The 18,489-nt window shown below is 38.7% G+C and overlaps 1 protein-coding gene across 11 annotated transcripts in view; it reads left to right on the top strand.

Moving 5' to 3' along the window:
• COBL (cordon-bleu WH2 repeat protein) overlaps positions 1 to 18,489 on the top strand; it is a 371,034-nt gene that overhangs the window by 94,484 nt on the left and 258,061 nt on the right. Inside the window, exon 1 of one of the 11 annotated variants that reach the window (XM_069083712.1) lies at positions 15,699 to 16,284. The exons of the other annotated variants lie outside the window; for them this stretch is intronic. Within the exon in view, the coding sequence (XP_068939813.1) occupies positions 16,268 to 16,284 (17 nt within the window). The 5' untranslated portion in view covers positions 15,699 to 16,267. Of the gene's footprint in view, positions 1 to 15,698; positions 16,285 to 18,489 lie in introns of those variants that run through there. 11 annotated transcript variants of the gene reach the window in all.

Genomic DNA, 18,489 nt, shown 5'->3' with positions numbered 1-18,489 from the left:
CAATTTGAAAAACCAAGCCAATACAGGGGAATCTTTAAATGCCATTACTATCACACCCACTAGTATAGTTTTGCTATCTATTTCTTCCTCTAATTCATTTACCTTCTCCTCTAGGAGAATACCTATATATGCTATACCACTTGATGCATATATATGTTAAGTAATGATATTGCTTCATTCTCGATGGTGCCTTTTAGCAGGATATATTTTCCTTCCTTATCTCTTTTAAATAGATCAATTTTTGCTTTATCTGAGATAAGGATTGCTACCCCTGCTTGTTTTACTTTAGCTGAGGCATGATATATTTTACTCCAGCCTTTTACCTTTACCCTGTGTGTATCCCTCTGTTTCAGATGTGTTTCTTGTAAACAGCATATTGTAGGATTATGATTTTTAATCCATTCTGCTATCTGCCTCCATTTTATGGGAGAGTTCATTCCATTCACATTTACAGTTATGATTATCATCTATTTCTTTCCCTCCATCCTATTCCCTCCCCTGTTAATGCTTATATTTTTTCTCCCCTTCTCCCCTCCTTAATAGTTTTCCTTTTGACCACTGCCTCCCTCAGTATTCCCTTATAGGACCCCCTCCTTTTCCCTCCCCTTGCCCCTTACTTCTTCCCTCCCTACAAACCACCCCCCCTTAATAGCCCTTTCCCCCTCCTACTGCCTGTAGGATATTTTTATATTTAATGAAGTATGTTATTTCTTCTTTACACCAAGAGTTACAGGAACAAATCTCATGCAAAGCTCCTCTCCCTCCCCTCTTTCCCTCTAATATGATATGTTTTGCATTTCTTCTCTATAGAGTCCTGTGCCTAACTTGTTGTTATTCCCTCCTTGCACCAGAACCAATGAGGGAAAAGCTCATATAATACTGATCTCCCTCCCTTCTTTTCCTCTGCTATATTGTTTTTATGCCTCTTTGTGTGGCATAATTTACTCTTTTTCACTTCATCCCTCTTCTTCCATTGCAATCCCTTTGTAGCCCTTAATAAGATTTTTTTAATCGTCATTTTGTGTATTTTATACTCATACCCTCTATTTGTCTATAAACATTTTGCTCTTATTAAATAACAGGGTGTGTGTGTGTGTGTGTTTGTTTTCCTTATTTACCTTTCTATGTCACTCTTGCATCTCATAATTGGAGGTTGAATTTTCCATTGAGCTCTGGCTTTTTCATCAGGAAGGTCTGGAAATTTGTTATATCGTTGAATGACCATCTCTTTGCCTGGAAGAATATGTTCAGTCTCGCTGGGTAAGTGATCCTTGGTTGTAATCCGAGCTCTTTTGCCTTCCAGAAAATTGTATTCCACTGCTTCCGATCTTTCGGTGTAGAGGCTACCAAATCCTGTGCAATCCTCACTGTGGTTCCTTGATATTTGAATTGTTTCTTTCTGGCCACTTGAAATATTTTCTCTTTTACCTGGTAGTTCTTGAGTTTGGCCACAACATTTCGAGGACTTTTCAGTTTGGGATCTCTTTCAGGAGGTGTCCAGTGGATTCTCTCGATTTCTATTTTTCCCTCAGGTTCTAGAATCTCAGAGCAATTTTCCTTAATGAGCTCTTGGAGAATGTTGTCCAGACTCATTTTTTCATCATGATTTTCTTGTAGGCCTATGATTCTCAGATTATCTCTCCTGGATCTGTTTTCCAGGTCAGTTATTTTTCCATTGAGATACTTTGCCTTTTTTTCTAATTTTTCATTCTTGTTGTTTGTTTGACTAATTCTTGGTTCCTCATAGAGTTATTCGCTTCAGTTTGGTTGATTCTAGATTTTAGCAAATCATTTTCCTTGGTTAGTTTTTGGAGCTCCTTTTCTATATCATACACTTTTCTTTATAAGGAACTGTTTTCTTCATTATAATGCTTTTCTAATTCTGCAATTTTGAATTTAAAGGAATTAATCATTTTGTCTTCTATCTCATTTGGTTTTCAAAGTTCCTTTTGAGCTCATCTAGAAGAGCTTTCTATGCTTGGGACCCATTCCCTGTTGATGTTTCAGCTGTGGGTGTGGAGTCTACATTGTTTCCCTCTGAGTTTGGTTCCTCCCTCTGAGGATAGTAGGACTCCAGAGTTGTTGTAGCCTGCTTTCTACCCATTTTGAGTCAGGGCCCTATCCACGCCCTTCCTCTAGGGTTCCCAAAGCTTTTACTGTTGAGGGTTTTGCCCTGGGGCAATAGTTACTATGTTTTCAGGGTCAGAGGAGGGGGTTGGAGCAGGCTGGGTTCACTCTGCCATCCTGGTCCTTGGAGGTCCTGATAGGGCTTTTTAAAAAAAATTTCTGGTCTATGGAGTGGTAGTCCCAGGAGTATTTCCTGTCCTGGACAGAGGCCCTGCATTTGGTTCTTACCTTGCTCTTTCCGGTCCCAGCCCTTTGGTGATAGGCCTGGTAGTGGCCCTTGTGGTTGGTGGGACAACTTGCCCCCTGAGTTGATCAGGCCTCCTTCCAGGCCTGCCTCTGCCCAGTGCTGACATTCTTAATATTATTTATTGAAAATGAGGAAAACAAGAGCTCTGGATTTTTTCCCCCCAGTAGGACATCTGGCATGGGGGGCTAACTCCCCATGCCCCTTTTTTCACTTGATTATTTTCCAAGTGACAGTAAGGAAGGAATTTTCTTTTTTTACTAGAAAGGGAAAAAGTGCTAACAACAATAGCATTTTATAGTGGTTTTTATGTTTGCAAAGTGCAAAATTATGCAGTAATGTTTACATTTTCATATTAGGTTATACAGTTTTCAATTTAAGTTAACAGAAAACCTTGGTGATTAGATAAGTCATTAAAATCAGGTCAGCAAATATTTGAGTACACGATTTGAATAGTCACAGTTTGGTTCTATCTGGTTGCTAAACTCGATGCAGTTACAATAGTTTTATTTGCTCCTGTAGCCCTATTATAACCAAAACAACCAATGTTAGATTTACTGATTAGAATTGGGTCTCTGTAGCCATTGGTTTGGACTCTGGTTACTTCTTCTTCCTCACCATTGAGCAAATATGTGCAAAGCAGCTTTCAAAGACAAGGCCTTCTACTAAGAGCTAGGAAGGGAAGGGAGCGGGGGAAAGATTTATTAAATACTTTATAAATATTATCTCATTTGATCCTCACAGCAACTCTATGATGTAGGCCCCATTTTACAGTTGAGGAAACAGAAGTTTAGTTTCTTGCCCAGTGTCACACAGTCAAGGATCTAGGTCCACATTTGAACTTTGATCTTCCTGACTCCAAGTCTAGCTCTCCATTTACTTTGCCAAAAAGGGACACTATTTTAGGTTTCTGGGCCTTAAGATGTAACAAGACTGGTCTGGAATTACAATTTTTGAACAGAAGATACACAGTCCTTTCTTCGCATATCCACCACATACCCAATGTCTACATTGCCTTCTTAAATACGTGGTAGTTTTGCACATTTTCCAGTCTGTATTAAGCACCACAGACTAAGATTACTGCATAAAGAAGTTGAAGATTGTCATGGAAGAATTTTTGAGATTTAAAAACTTGCATAAATCTATGCTGCCTCCTCTTCTATTTTAAAAGTTCCACCCTCTAATTGTGTTTTACCATTTTTTGATAACTCCTAGCTAGCATTTATATAGCACTTTAAGATTTACAAAATATCTTACAAATATGATCTTATTTTATCTTTATGACAACCCTGGGAGGCAGGTGCCAAAATTATCCCCATCTTATAGTTGAGAGAACTGAGGCAGAAAGAAATTAAGTGACTTGCCCAGTATCACACCTTAAGATTGCATTTGAGGTACTGAAGCCATCCTTCCTGACTCATGTGTAGCTCTCTATCCACTCTGCCACCTAGCTGCCTAAAATAAAGCGTTTTGAGCAGCAGTCACAGTATGTGGACAGTGCTGTGGTAGAAAGAAAATGTTTAACCTAAATTTGTGTGAACCATTAGTTTTTGCTATTTAAATTTTTCATGATTTCCTGTCACCTAACTTTCTTATTTAATGGCAAATCAAATTGAATATCTCTCTTTTTTAATCTCATTTGGATTTTTATTTTCTTGAGTGCAGCAAGTGCCTGTTGCATTTTTGTATCATTTCTCCATTCAACAAGAATTTAATAAGTGTTTAGCTTCAGAGTTGGGAAGGACCTTAGAAGTCATCTTGTCCAACACTCCTCATTTTACAGGTATTGAACCCAGGCCAAGAGAGCTCAGATATTTTACTCATGGTCACAAAGCTAGTAAATTTCTGAAACAAGATTTTAATCAGGTCTGACTGTTTCCAAGTTTAGCATTCCTTCTGCTATACTTTACTGATTATGTTTATGCCAACATTCTTTTGGGGAGAAACATGTACACAGATAAATAACTATAAAATATTAACCAAGTAAATAAATTTAATTGAGGCACAGGACATGCGTAGCTGGGGGGTTCAGAATAGCTTGTGTATAGGAGATGTCAATTAAACCAATCCCTGAAGCAGGAAGCTAAGGATTCTATGAGGTGAAAGTGTGGAGAGTGAGAAAGCATTATGGGCAGACAGCCTGGACAAAGTTAACCTTGACTAGCATGATGCCTTTAGCATAAGTGGGTGTTTACTAAATTGTGAGTGAATGAAATAATGACAATGGACTATTATCATCAATATCTGAACAAATGTTGTTAATTATTTATGTTTTAAAATGTGTTTTCTGTATTATTCAAAAGATAGTTTGGTGTCTCTCCTCCCCCCTGCCAAAAAAAAAAAAACAACAACAAAATTTGCTTGACTAATAAGGACACCCAAGCTGGGATTATGCTCCATCTGGTAGGTCTGAGATGAAAAGAAGTTCTATAATGGAGATTGCCTATGAAAGATGTCAGAGGTTTAGAAATGATGGTGCCAGTGGCCAGGCAGCATTACCCAGAAACAGAAGGCAAACTCTGCAGGTAGACTTGGCTCACAGATACCATAGACAAGATACTTACTGTGCTTTTTTATTTTTCCCCCAGCCCCTTTTGTCATAATTTTGGAATGAGAAAGGATAAAAGAATTAGGGACTGACATGACAAAGTTTCTGTCAGTGTCGTATTCTTCTACCCATTTATTTGGTCTTTCTTGGATGTACTGACCCCTTTGGCTTGTTCCCAAAGCTTTGCTAAGCCCAACATCAGCTCCTGTATGTAGAATCCAGTGTAAACCACTTAGCCTGCAAACCTTTGCTACTGTTCCTATTATCTCCACCGGTGTGAGAATTTGTTTTCTGCATTTTTTTTTTTTAACTTTTGGCTATTCGTGTTGGACTGCTTTCTTTACAACACTTCTAAAGCTGTTGCACAGCAACACTACCTATTCAGCACATAGTTTCTTTCCTCCTCTCCCTCTCACTCTTCCCTCCCTCCCCCATGCTGGCAGAACTGGTTCTGATTAATTTCCTTACAGAAACTGTAAGTGAAAGAGATGGTATTGGGCCCAACTAGATAAGCAAAATAGTCCCACATAAGAGTATCTAGCTAAAATTTTAGAGTTTGAGGTCAACGGGTCAGAATTCTTGAGTTTTAGCAGAGACTTCACATGCCCATAAACATAGAATTTCTAAAGCTAACAAGCCTCTAAAGAGCCCACCTAATTTGAAGTCATCTTTCATGAAATTCTTAAATAAGTCAAGTTTCCTGCCTTCGTGGATATAGAAAACCATGACTAACTTAGAATCTAGTTACAGATACAAAGGTAAATTTTATAGTTATTTATCATATGAACTGTAAAATTCTGTTGCATGTCTGATAAAAGTGTATAGTACATTTACGCCCACATTGATAACAGAAGGGCCCTGAATGTGTTGTAAAACATATGCACAAATCACAAATGATGGAAATATAGCGTAATAGACCATTTGGCTTGGAGTTGGTGCTACTACTATTTTTGTGATCTTGGGTCAATTTCTTAACTTCTCTGAGCTTTATTTGTCAAATGAGTTGGCCTAGATGATCTTGAAGGTCCATTCCCACCACTAAATCTTTGTTGCCAGTTGTGTCCAATTCTTTGTGACCCCATTTGGGGTTTTCTTGGCAAAGATACTATAGTGGTTTGCCATTTCCTTCTCCAGCTTAATTTCACAGATGAGAAAGCTGAGGCAAACAGGGTTAAGTGACTTGACCAGGGTCACATAGTTAGCAATTGTCTGAAACCAGATTTGAATTCATGAAGATAAATCTTCTTGGTTCTAAGCTCAGTGCTGTACTATAATTTGCCATTGAAAAGTTCAGTTCCCTTAGGAAGCTAACATTTCTGAGTTATCTGAACGTCATGTAACTAGAAAAATGTTGCTGGATTCCTACAATTAAGAATGTAGCATTTGACCCTTATAACTTACATGAGAAAAAAAATTATTTGTTTTGCTGCTATAGCTCATATATAGGAAAACATATATTATGAAGTAATTATAAACATTATTTTACATTAAAGAGAATTTCTAAAGTGTATGTTAAATACCTTTAAAATAAGCCCAACACTGCACTGAACACAGATGCAAAGCAAATACTTGATTCAACATCTATTAAGCACCTACTTTGTGTACAAGCCACAGAGGTTCAAAGATCTCTTTATAAAAGATCTAAACCTTTTTTTTTAATTTGGGGAAGAAGATGTGAATGAAAATGATTATGGTATGCAAAGAATGAGAAAAGATGATTGGAGAGACCTAGGCATGCTACTCAGAGAAATTTTATGGTGGAGAAGTAAGTTTTGATTGGGAGGTTAGGGTAGGAGTGATGGCTTAATTGGGTCCTTAAGGAAAGGAAGGATTTCAACAGATGTGTGGGAAGTCCCTTCTATTCATGAGGGTTCTCATGATCAAAGTCCCAGAGATAGGAACAGTGTTAAAGTGAGTGATGGAAAATAGCCCGGTTTAGCTTGAAATGTAGAGTATGTCTGAGACAAGATTGGCCAGGAAGGAGAAAGATGATAAAAGTGTCAAAAGTGAAAGTATTAGGAACTGAAACTTTATTTGGAAGATAGTTTCTTGCACACAGTAAGCTCTTAATAATTGCTTTTATGATTGAGTGAATTCCTCCTTGACAAATTTTTAAATGGAAGTATATTTTATGAAAAAAATCCATCCTTTCTGAGCCATATGGAGTCAGTAGATATAATTTTTCCAGAAAAACGTTCCAGTGAAAATAGGCAAAATGATAATCATTGCCATAAGCACATGTAAGAAAATTGAGTCTGAGAAGTTGTAACTTGCTCATGGTCTCATGGATTGCAAGTGTGAGATTTGTATCAAGGTCTCCTTTTTCTAATTTGGGCCAGGGATGTGAAAAGGTAGAGATGAGGCAGATCAGCCCAGGCAAGAGAGCTAGTTAACATAAAGCCCCATAGGCAGGAGGGACAGTATTTTTGATGAGGTATGAGGCGAGGTCCTTAACTGAGGTCATAGGGTGCCCAGAGAGTCTTGAGAAGAGTTAGAAGGTATAGAGCACAACAGCCACTGTGGGAAGTAGGCCAGCTAATCAGTAATGTGCAGTAATACACAGAGGATAATAGAATGTTTGCTCCAGATTGGATAATGTAAATATGCAGCAGCCTCAGTCAACGTGATTTTATGATTTCCTCCACCTCTGTTCAGTCCCATGTGAACAAGATTGAAGAAGGTAGGTGGTTTTGTAATCGAGGTTGGGGCTTGGCAAGGCATGATCAGACCAGGGGGCAATAGAATTATGGGTGGAAGTAGGGTATTGAGTTAAGCTGGTTCACTACGGGGTTGAGATAGGGCAGGGAGAATGGGGATTGGAGATTGTAGCCCAGACATATAAACACATTTCCCACAACACTCTCAAGTGCTGTCTGAACCAGATTAAAATGTTTGGGAAATATTTAGCAAAATAAATGAGAATACAATAAAACATAGATCATATTACATCTTAATACTAAGTCAGTATGTAGCTTCTATAGAGAGATTAGTGGCTTCTGTTTCTGTTTTGTGTTTGATAACCTCGGTATAACCCATGCACAGGTGAAGGGCTAGGAGAGAATCAAGGGCTAGAAGAATTGGAGGTCATGATGAGAATGAACAACAGTGATAGGGGTCAAAAGGCACAAGGGAAGAGAGAAGGGTAGAAAGTTGTGACCAGGGAAAGGAGTTACAGAGTTTATGGACATAAAAGTGGAATACTTGTGGATGAGGGGAAAACAAGGGGAGACCATTTCTGTGGGTAGTGTCAGTGGAGTAGAGGAATAGATCATAGAAATGGAATCAATCAAGGAAGTGAGAAGTTAGGGCATTTGGGGGGGTATAAATATATAAACAGCACTTTATGCAATCCCCTTACATGAGGGCTTGAAATGGTGAGGACAGAAAAACTGCCTGAAGCAGGCAGTGGATTCATTGAGGAAGGAACAAAAATGTTCTGGGGGAGGGCGGGGGGTGATAGACCACCAGAGTTCAGATTGGGTGAGAAATTTGGATAGTATGCACATCAAAAAAGGAGAGGTTCATAGGAAGTCACTGTAATTTACCGAGTTAGGGGAGTGACATGGTCAGACCAGTCATTTAAAAAAATCACAGTGGCAGCTGTGAGGATAATAGGTTAGAGAAGGATAGATTTGAGAGACAGAGACAATTGGGAAATTAAGAAGATATTGCAATAGTTCAGACTAGAGGTATGCTAGTAGAGAACTAGAACACTGAACTACCGTGTTTCCCCGATAATAAGACCTATCCCGAAAATAAGCCCTCCCCTTACTGTGTAAGATTCCTCTAAAATAAGCCCTCCCCGAAAATAAGCCCTATTGAGATTGCTACTGTAGTGAAGGTGATCCCCTGCACTACACGCTACATTAGGGTACCCTCTGTATGCCTCGCCCCCCCCCCCGAAACGCACGCTGCTCTCCGAGCTGCATCCAATCAGAGCTGCAGCAGTGAGCGCGTCATCCTGTTCTTCCCCAGTGATTTGCTTATTGAATAAAGGTACATTTTTTTGTTCACATTTACCTGTTTATTAAAATTGCTGTCAATGTTCATTAAAATAAGCCCTCCCCTGAAAATAAGCCCTCTGGTGTTTTTCTGTCCAAAAAAATAATAAGACAGTGTCTTATTATCGGGGAAACACGGTAGGGTGTGTTAGCAGAAGAGAGGATTGCCTGCTGTGGTTGGCAGTGTGGAATGAGGGAGGGGGAGGGCTGAGGATAACATTGAAGCCAAGAAATAAGTGACAGGGAAGGATGGTGGTATACTCAATATTAAGGCAGAAGTTCTAAACACAGTTGGATTTGGAGAGAGGGAGCAGATATAATGAGATCTGTGATACAGATCCTAACCAATCCACATCTATACATATTGTGTAACTCTTATACTGGGGGAATAAAGTATGTGGGCAAGTAGGGGAAAGGAGGCTCTTACTCACCCTTGAATAGAGAGCCTTTCCACTGAACTACATTTGGAGTAGTCACAAGGTGACCCTGGAGAGACCATTCTATGTCATAGTATATAAAGTTCTGGACCTGGAATCAGAAAGACCCTAGTTCAGTTCTTCTTTCTCATACTGTCAATGTGACCCTGTGTGGGTGACTTAGTTTCCTCAACTGAAAGTGGGGATAAATAATAGCACCTATCTTTCAGATTTGTTGTGAAGACCATGTGAGATTGCATATGTAAAGTATTTAAGTTTTAGAAATGTATATGTTATACTTTACATATGCACACACAATGTCATGTATGTGTACAACACAGACATCATATGTGTATACACATGTGTGTACATGCATGTATTGTGTGTATGGCATATGTGCATCATGTATGTGCATGCACTCACATTGTATATGTATATGTCATGCAATCTATGTATATAATTACTTATATATGTATACATTATAGAAATGTGTATTCGTGTTATATAAATGCTATTATTATGATGAAGTGAGAAGGAGAGTGTGAAAGCACTGAGCCGGATAGGGATTTATCTTTCTGCAGCTCCTTCAGTGCCTGGGTACCCCATAGGTTATGCCTTGATGGACTAACGCTGGGGCAGCCACTGGATGCCAGTACCAGAGGCAGTTGAATGTAATGTTGAGCTATTATAGGTGGATAGGGTGATGTAATTATGTTAGAGATAAAGCCTTGCTTGGTTCTCTGTTAGAATGAGGCGAGAACTATCTTCCCGTTCTTTAACTGATCAGGAATCCCTTAGATGGCATACCACCATCCCCACTTTAAAATGCAACCCTTTCCATAGAATGTAACTTTTTTGAAGGCAGGGACTGTTATAATTTTTTCTTGTGTCCCCAGTGCCCAGCACAGTGCCTAGTACATAGTAGGTGATTTAAAAATGCTTGTTGATTGACTGCAATCAAAGGAATGAAGCAGTTTCTATTTAATGACTAAAAATAAATGATGTTTTTTATGTCACTTCACCCTTTACGATATCACAGTTTTCTTATCTGCAAAGTAAGACAATGTATGTGAAAATATTTTATATATGGTGAAGTGCACTGCAAATATCAGGTTTTTGTCATAATATAGGGACAGTCTGCTCCTGCCAAATTCACTTTTGAATGATAATAATAGCTACCCTTTATATAGCACCTGCTACCAGCCAGGCACTATGCTAAGTGCTTTACAAATATTATCTCATTTTGATTCTCACAACAACCCTGAAAGGTAGGCTCTGTTATTATTCCCATTTTTATTATTTTTATTTATTATTATTCTCTTGTTATTCCCATTTACAATTGAGGAAACTAAGGCAAGCAGAGGATAAGTGACTTGCTCAAGAACACACAGCTAAGATCTGAGGCTGGATTTGAATACAAGTCTCCCTTACTTCAGTCCCAGGGCCTTATCCACTATGCCATCTCTATGATCAGTGTATTTTTCTCTGGAAAGCTGAGGTAGTTCAATGTAATCAGGAAGCGTGTACGAAGTCAGCCCTTGTGATTCATGCACTTTTTAATCTCACAGATGTCCCATAAAAACCCGTCTTTTTCTAGCTACAGTGACCAAGCCTGTCCTGTAGCTGCCATACCACAGTCATTATTATAACTCAAGGAGAAGAAACAGGATGGAGAAGCCCAAACAGTGGAGGAAGGAGGTAGCCTCATCATGATACATAATCAATCTACAGGTCAGTGCCACAACCCTAGGGCTACAACCCTATGGCTGTTTGGAATGCTAGGCTCAGGTTTCCATGATTCCTTTGGGAATCCCAATCCCTATTTTGAGAAACACCAGACTAGAAGATTGAATGTCATATTTTCAGCAGAGTAGTTAAAGGTGCCCCTCACTTCCTGGCAGTCTCAAGCAATCCCCTTATTTTGAAATAAACCAACTATTTCAACTAGATTTTTCATCTACCTCAATATTTTGGAAGTTTGACTGGGTCACCTTTGTGCCAGCCTCAAGGAAAGGGAGAAATCCTATTGGGGTGGGGGAAATGCAATGGTTTTCTTATTACAGTCATCTTATATATAGTTCCCTCTTTTAACTATGACAGAAACAAAACACCTCAAAATGATTCAATTTGACATTTCTTCCCTCTTCATTTACAAGTAAATAATTTAGATATGGGATTTTTTTTAAGCAAGTAGTTTATGTATCATTTACATGTTGTAAGGAACTGCATTGTTCAACCAAAGAGAAGGCTCTAAAATGAAATTTTTCTAATGTAAGACATCAGTTGTTTCAATATATTGATTCCCATTCCTCAGAAACATGATTTTAGAAGTGCGTTGAGGGTGGAGGGGTTGCAAGCTAGGGATTTGCTAGAAGAGGAAAGGGGAGAGACGCTAGATTAGCTTTCCTGAGAAACTTTTTCAAGGCTATGTTCAGTTCAATCAGTTACTGATTATAGTAGAAACTGGCTCATCAGATTTCACTGCCTTTCAGTTATTTACAATAGTAATAAAACCTCGAATGGAATTGTTGTGGTGTTATTTTTATCAGTTAGGAGCAGTAATGCATTTCAGAGCTGGACACTTTTAGCTTAGCTATTGTTCTGTGGTTTTAATTTTGGAATCTCTGTTAGCTTTTGGCATCCTCTCCTTTCATACTTTATTAGAAGGAATATGAGACAGCTTTCATTTTCCCCAACCCTTCCCACCCCCAATAAGATGCCCTTGTTGCATGCCTTGTTGGAGCACACTCATTCACTCATCCTAAAACTATTTTCCTCTAAGGATGAGGTCTTAGTTCCCCTCCTGGAGGTGACCACAAAATTTTTCTGTTTCCTCATCTGCCACTGACAAGTCATAAAGAGTGAAAACCATGCCCTTCACTACTTTAAAAATTCATGTTTTTGATGCCTTTTATCTTTTATCTTAATCTCAGTCATTTGGGTGGAAGGAGAACCTTCCTCCCTTCTAAGTTGGACTCTGCCATGTGATAAAGAACAGTCACCAGCATGTGAGACAGTGATAATACTTGACAGTATCTGCCCTGTTTGACCAGCTAAGTCCTTTGCCTCTGCCAGTCACATCATAAATCTAGTGCTGGAGGGGACCTTAGAGTCCCAATAAGATATATTTTATCATCTCTTTTTCACAGCCTTCATTGGCTTTTCTGTTACTTCCAGTTCAAGTTTCCTGTTAGTGGTCTTTTCGTCTATATTGTTACAGTCATTTTGGGCCTGTTTATTTATATACATATCTGGTTTTGCTTGCCACTCTGCATCATTTCATATAAATCTTCCCCTGATTCTCTAAATCCCTTATTTTAGTTGTTATTAATATTTTATGACCAAATGAGAATACATTAAACCATATATCCTAGTTTTTTTGCAACTTAACAGGTTTCTTTTTGGTTTCCAGTTATTTGCTATTCCTGGTAATGCTGCTATGAGTATTCTGCTATCTACCTGTCTCTCTCTTTATATCAGATTTATGGCTTTTGATTGAAGGGGAAGGATGTATATTCCAAAAGTAGGATCACCTCATGCTTTTTAAGCTAAACTCTAAGCTAAGAAGCTCCCTTGTTTCTTATTTTATTATAGAAATCACAAATTTAATTCAGGTTCAAAGCATTTATTTAAGTACGTAATGTAATAACAGTAATGATAACATTTGTACAGTTATATTCCAGGCACTTTAGAAATATTATTTTACTTGATATTTGCAACAGCCCTGAGAGAAAGGTGCTATTATCTCCATTTTACAGTTGAAAAAAATGAGGCAATCAGAAATTAAATTGTCTAGGTTCACACAACTGGCAAGTGTACAAGATGAATTCAGGTCTTCCTGACTTCAGGCCTAGTTCTGTATCCTCTGTACCAACTAGCTGTCTCTAATGAATGTCCTGGAGAGTCCACAATAAGTATGACACAGACACCCCTGTTTATGAGCTTACAGTGAAGTAGAGGGAAAGGTATATACACAGATAACTGACACAGTGTTTTTAATATATTGTACTAACTGTAATGAAACAATTGTGGCAGCAGTAGTTGTGATTAGATTTCATGGTTTTTATAACTCTGCCAGAAGAGGGCAGACCACAGCTTGAGAGGTAAAGGACTGTTCCCCAGCAGTGGTTCAATCCACTTAACCACACCACTTGTTTTCCCCTCATTATCCAAGGGATAGGGAAGTTCACTAGACATCATTGCTTGGTAATGAGCCAGCTAGAAGGCCTTGTCTTTGTAGCATCTACTCACTTGGAGGCAGCCAGAATTCTTTCAGGCTTATTGACTCTACCAGGACTATTTACACATGATTGTAAAAAATAGTGATGTTTGATGGCATTGTTTAGTAGAGTTAATGGAGCTGCATTGGGTCAAAAATGCACATGGCCTAACAACTTAGAAAAACATGTTGCCAAATGGCTATTGACAGTGAGAGACCTTCATCTTGTCTATGCACTCTAGTTTTCTTGGGAAGAAAAATACTCCATCAGAGAGAAGTACTAAATCACATCAGAGACAGCAAGAACATAAAATAATAGGAAGCTAGGTTGTAGATAGCAGTTATTCTGAAGGACATTATATATCTTAAAAGGAGAGAGGCGCCATGTGTCACAGTGTTGCCTGATCAGGAAGATTTGGACTTCCTGTCTGTCTCTGACACATATTTGGTGTGGGACTTTGATTAGGTCCCAATTCAGTGCAACAAGCAGCTCTTAGAGACTGCTTGTTAAAGGTGAACTATACATTTGCATTGATAGTGAGACTTTACAAAACATACTGTGTGTTCCATATTGATAAAATCAATCAATCATTCAACATAATAAATATTAAGTGCCTACTGTGTTCTAGACACTGTGCTAAGCACTGTAGATACAAAATGAAACCCCCAAACTTCCCGAACCATAAAATTATAAGTAGCCAGACCCCCTGAAGGAAGAGAGTCTTCTACTTTGCAAAAAAATTATAGTCTCATTGTCTTAGATAGAGTTACTTCCCTATAAAAACAATTGAAGGTTGACATTTGATAAACTCATATTCAACTAGCATTTATTAAATGCCTAGGGAATCCTGAGGATATAGAAACAGAAACAAAGCTGACTTCACAGAGCCATTTAGAATGACTCATCAAATAAAACTTGCATGGATTCTTTTCTTTTTTCTAGGATCAAAATCAGGGATAAGAGCTAGGAGATAACTTTAGAGACCATCTACTCCAGTGGTTCTTGTGTCATGAACCCTTTTGGTGTCTAAGGAAACCTATGGGCCCCATCTCAAAAAAAATTTTTTTTTAATGTGTAAAATAAATTATAGGATTAAAAAATAAGCCAATTTTATTGACATAAAATTATCACAGTATTTTTATTAAAAATACAAGTTCTTGTCCCTTAGGTGAACAACCTGTGACCTAATCTATTCTCTCTCATTTTACAGGCAAAGTTATTGAAATCCATGGGAAAATTACTTTGACCAAGGTTCTTAGCTATTTAGTGGCAAAGCTCTGGTCTCTGAGTCTCTGGGAATTTTTATCCATGATTAAAAAGTCTGGAATATTGAAGAAATGGAACAAGAAAATTAGCTGCTCTAGTCAAACTTTTTTTCCCTCCAAATATACATGTTTCTTCAAAAACTGATTGTATCCCAGCTAGCAACTAATCATTCTTATCACTCTTTGGCCTGTTGGACTGATATCCAACAGAGGGATATCATTCCAAATTAACTAATAATGTCCATTTCTTTCTTTTCATAATCCATGTTGGTCTCCCAATGTAGGACTATCTCTGATTTTCATTCCTTGTCATTAGTATAAGGCAAAAATGTAGATGCTAACGTATTGGAATCATTATGATTTCAGGGTTTGGTGAAACCTTTAAAAGCCTTATCTGAAGAGAAGTGTAATACTATCTGTTTGGCATAGTCAAGCTGGTCTTTGAAACATGTGCAGTACCAAAGCCTTACAATCAATCAATCTCTCTCTCTTTGCCTCTTTCTGTCTCTCTCTCTCTATCTCTGTCTCTCCCTCTCTCTCTGTCTCTCTCTCCCTCTGTCTCTGTCTCTCCCTCTGTCTCTCCCTCTCTCTCTTTCCCTCTCTGTTTCTGTCTCTCTCTTTCTTTCTCTCCCTCTCCCCTTCCTTTTTTTTTTCAATTATCCACCTTTGTGCCCCTCTCTAGCAAAAGGGATATAAACCACAAGTGAAATAGTCTTTTTTTGCCCAGAGTCCAAAGATTTTACAAAATGAGCTTAACTTGACCTTCATTGTTCTAGTATTCCTTCTCAGATGTGAGAGTCTCTTACACTAAAGTGCCTTAATAACAGAAATGATAACTCGCTGCTAAGTACTATTATAAAGTATGTGAAACACTTTATAATACATTATCTCATTTGAGCCTTACAATGAGACTGGAATACAGTTATTGCAGGAGTTCCTTTCCCTGTTTTATTGATGGGGAAACTGATGCTTGTCAAGTAATCTGCCCACAGCCCCACAACTGGAAGTTCAGAAATACGATTTGAACCCAACTTAGGTCTTAGCATTCCTATCTAATTTCTCATGCCGCCTCTCACTCAGGGTAGGTCTACATAAAGTATATGGCCACTTGAGAAAACATTTAACTTGTTTCAGTTGCATAGCACAGTTTCTGTCATGAGATTAGGACTGGTTGAGTTGCATCCAATTGCACCTTTATTAATAAATAACTAAGCTTGATCTGGCCAAAGGGCTTTGGCTCATTCTCCCTGCCATGCTTCATCCTTGAGTTCTTAATCTGGTGGAGGACAAGGAATTATTTATTCTTTACTTCAGCTTCTTGGCTTCCACTTACAACACTATAGGGAAACAGCTTGTTTTTCCTCCTGGAGTAGCTGAATCTCAAGGCCAACGGAAAGCACACCTGGCAAAATAGAGGGCAGTTCTGGGACTTAGGAAAACGTTGCCATGTTATTTGTGAACCAGTAAGTTTTCTCATCGTCTCCATTTCATTGCATTTGATGAAACTGTTCAAGCTTCAGTATATTAGTACTTGCTTCAGGAAAGAGATATCCTTTTAGGTAATGCTTAACAATGTGTTAGCTCTTTTTGTATCTGATAGTGGGGCATGAATGCATTCATGCTTGGGTACAGTATAGGTGTAGATAGGTAAATTATCCACACCTTTGGAGTTCTTGGCTAATTTTATCAGTGGTTGGGTAATAGCTGTGGGATTCAGCTTTCTGTCTATTCAGGTGTTTCTTGTATGAATACAGATCTGATGCTTGGTTAGATAATAAGCCATTCCCATGTACTAGTACTTGGTTTAGAATTTTGCTGTTTGTTGAAAGTCTATCATTACATGATTGTTATGTCTTTAGGAAATATCTCAAGAAATTCTGTTTTGTTTTGTTTTGAGGTTGATTAAAAAAGGCTACATTTAAACCATAAAACTCTACTTTGGGAAGTATTTCTTAGATTGTTTTGACTGAATCTTTATCTTCCTTGAGGCTCTGCCTGGCCTTCTGGTTCAGTGAATATCCTGCCACTCCCTTGTCATTTGTCCAGTGAGAGGTACAAAAGGTTTAAATAGTCCAAACAGTAATCATGCTGGTGACTCCCAGGAAAGGGATGCATTGGAAGTGGTCCAGCTATTGAGAGGTGTTTTCCTTTGGTCTGGAATGAAAATAGTCCTGACGTCAGGAGTTGATAACCTTGAGTTTATGATCAGCATTCATGAATGGAATTGAACTTGTCAGCTGTCAAAGCTGGGAGTGACTCTGTGATTGTTGCTTTTACCTCTTTTTGTGTTGAGACTCTGCTCTTACCTTAAAAGCAAGAGCCTTAAGGTGGTGCCTTCAAGGCCCTAAGTAAAGAAGATGGTAGGATTTACAGCTGGAAGGGGACTTAGAGATCATCTGCTTCTCTCCTTTTATAAATGAGGAAAGTGAGACCCAGTGAGATGAAAGTCGCCTGATACTACACATCACAGCGTATTTCGGAATTTGAAGGCAGGTATTCTGACACCAAATCAAGGCTTATTCTATTTCTGCTGTGTTGCTTCAAAACCTGGCAGTTGATATTCCTCAAGTGCGGTTGTGTCCATATCACTCCCTTGCTCAAGAAGCTCCTGAGACTCCCTATTGTCTCTAGGAATCAACTCTTTATAACCTGTCTTTCTAGACTAATTACTTGCTACTCACCCTCTCATTCAATATTCCAGTCCACTTGCCAGTTTGCTATTCCTTGGTACACAAAATGTAGTCCCTCTCACCTTTGCCTTTGCCCAAGATGCTCTTCACCTCTGCCTTTTGGCATCCCATGTTCTATTCAGCACTAAGCTCAAGGGCCACCTTTTGCAAGCCACTTTGCTTTTTAGAGGTTAATCCTTCTTGAAATTATTTTGCATTTAATGATTGGGGTGAATATTTTCCCTGCCCCTAGTAGAATGTATGCCCCTTGAAGGCAGGGATTGCTTTTTTCCCCCTCTTTCTAGTACTTGCACCTTTCAGTGTCCTTGGAGACAACTAGGTGGCACAGTGAGTGAATTGAATGCCTGAGATAGACTCGTGCCTCAGACATTTCCTAGCTGGGTGACCCTGGCTACCTCTTTTAACCTCTTTCAGTTTCATTTCCTCACTTGTAAAATGGGCATAATTACAGCACCTACTTCACAGTGTTGTTGTGAGGATCAAATGAGATAATATTTGTAAAGTGTTTTGCACACATTAAAGTAGTATACAAATACTAGCTATTATTAGGGACAGGCCTAGAGTAGTTGTTTAATAAATGCTTGCTGGCCTGAAATTCTGCTAGATCCTCTTCACTGATTATTTCAAGTAACAAAGTAAGAACTCAATTTATCACCCCAAGTCCTCCATTTGAACTTCTCCTTAGGAGAACTTAAGACTTTAGTTATAGTGAGTTGCAGTTTATTCTCCTACTGGGTAAGAAAATCACATGAGCTTTTATGCGTAAAGTAAAGCCCTTCTAGATTCATTAAGCTGTCTCTACATGTAGAAACAGGGAATTCCTTAGTAAGTGGATGTTCTCTCTGCCTCTCTCTCTCACTCCCTCTCTTTCTCCCTCCCTCTCTGTCTCTCCCTCTCTGTGTCTCTCTGTCTCTCTCTCTCTCTGTCTCTCTCTCTCTCTGTCTCTCTCTCTCTGTCTGTCTCTCTCTCTCTCTCTCT

Source organism: Petaurus breviceps, unplaced genomic scaffold (genome assembly GCF_028583685.1).
Source record: "Petaurus breviceps papuanus isolate PSGF00001 unplaced genomic scaffold, PetGlider_PUasm1.0 174, whole genome shotgun sequence".
Lineage (NCBI taxonomy): Eukaryota > Metazoa > Chordata > Mammalia > Diprotodontia > Petauridae > Petaurus > Petaurus breviceps.
Note: the sequence above shows the minus strand (reverse complement) of the source record. Positions and strands in the feature narration are given on the sequence as shown.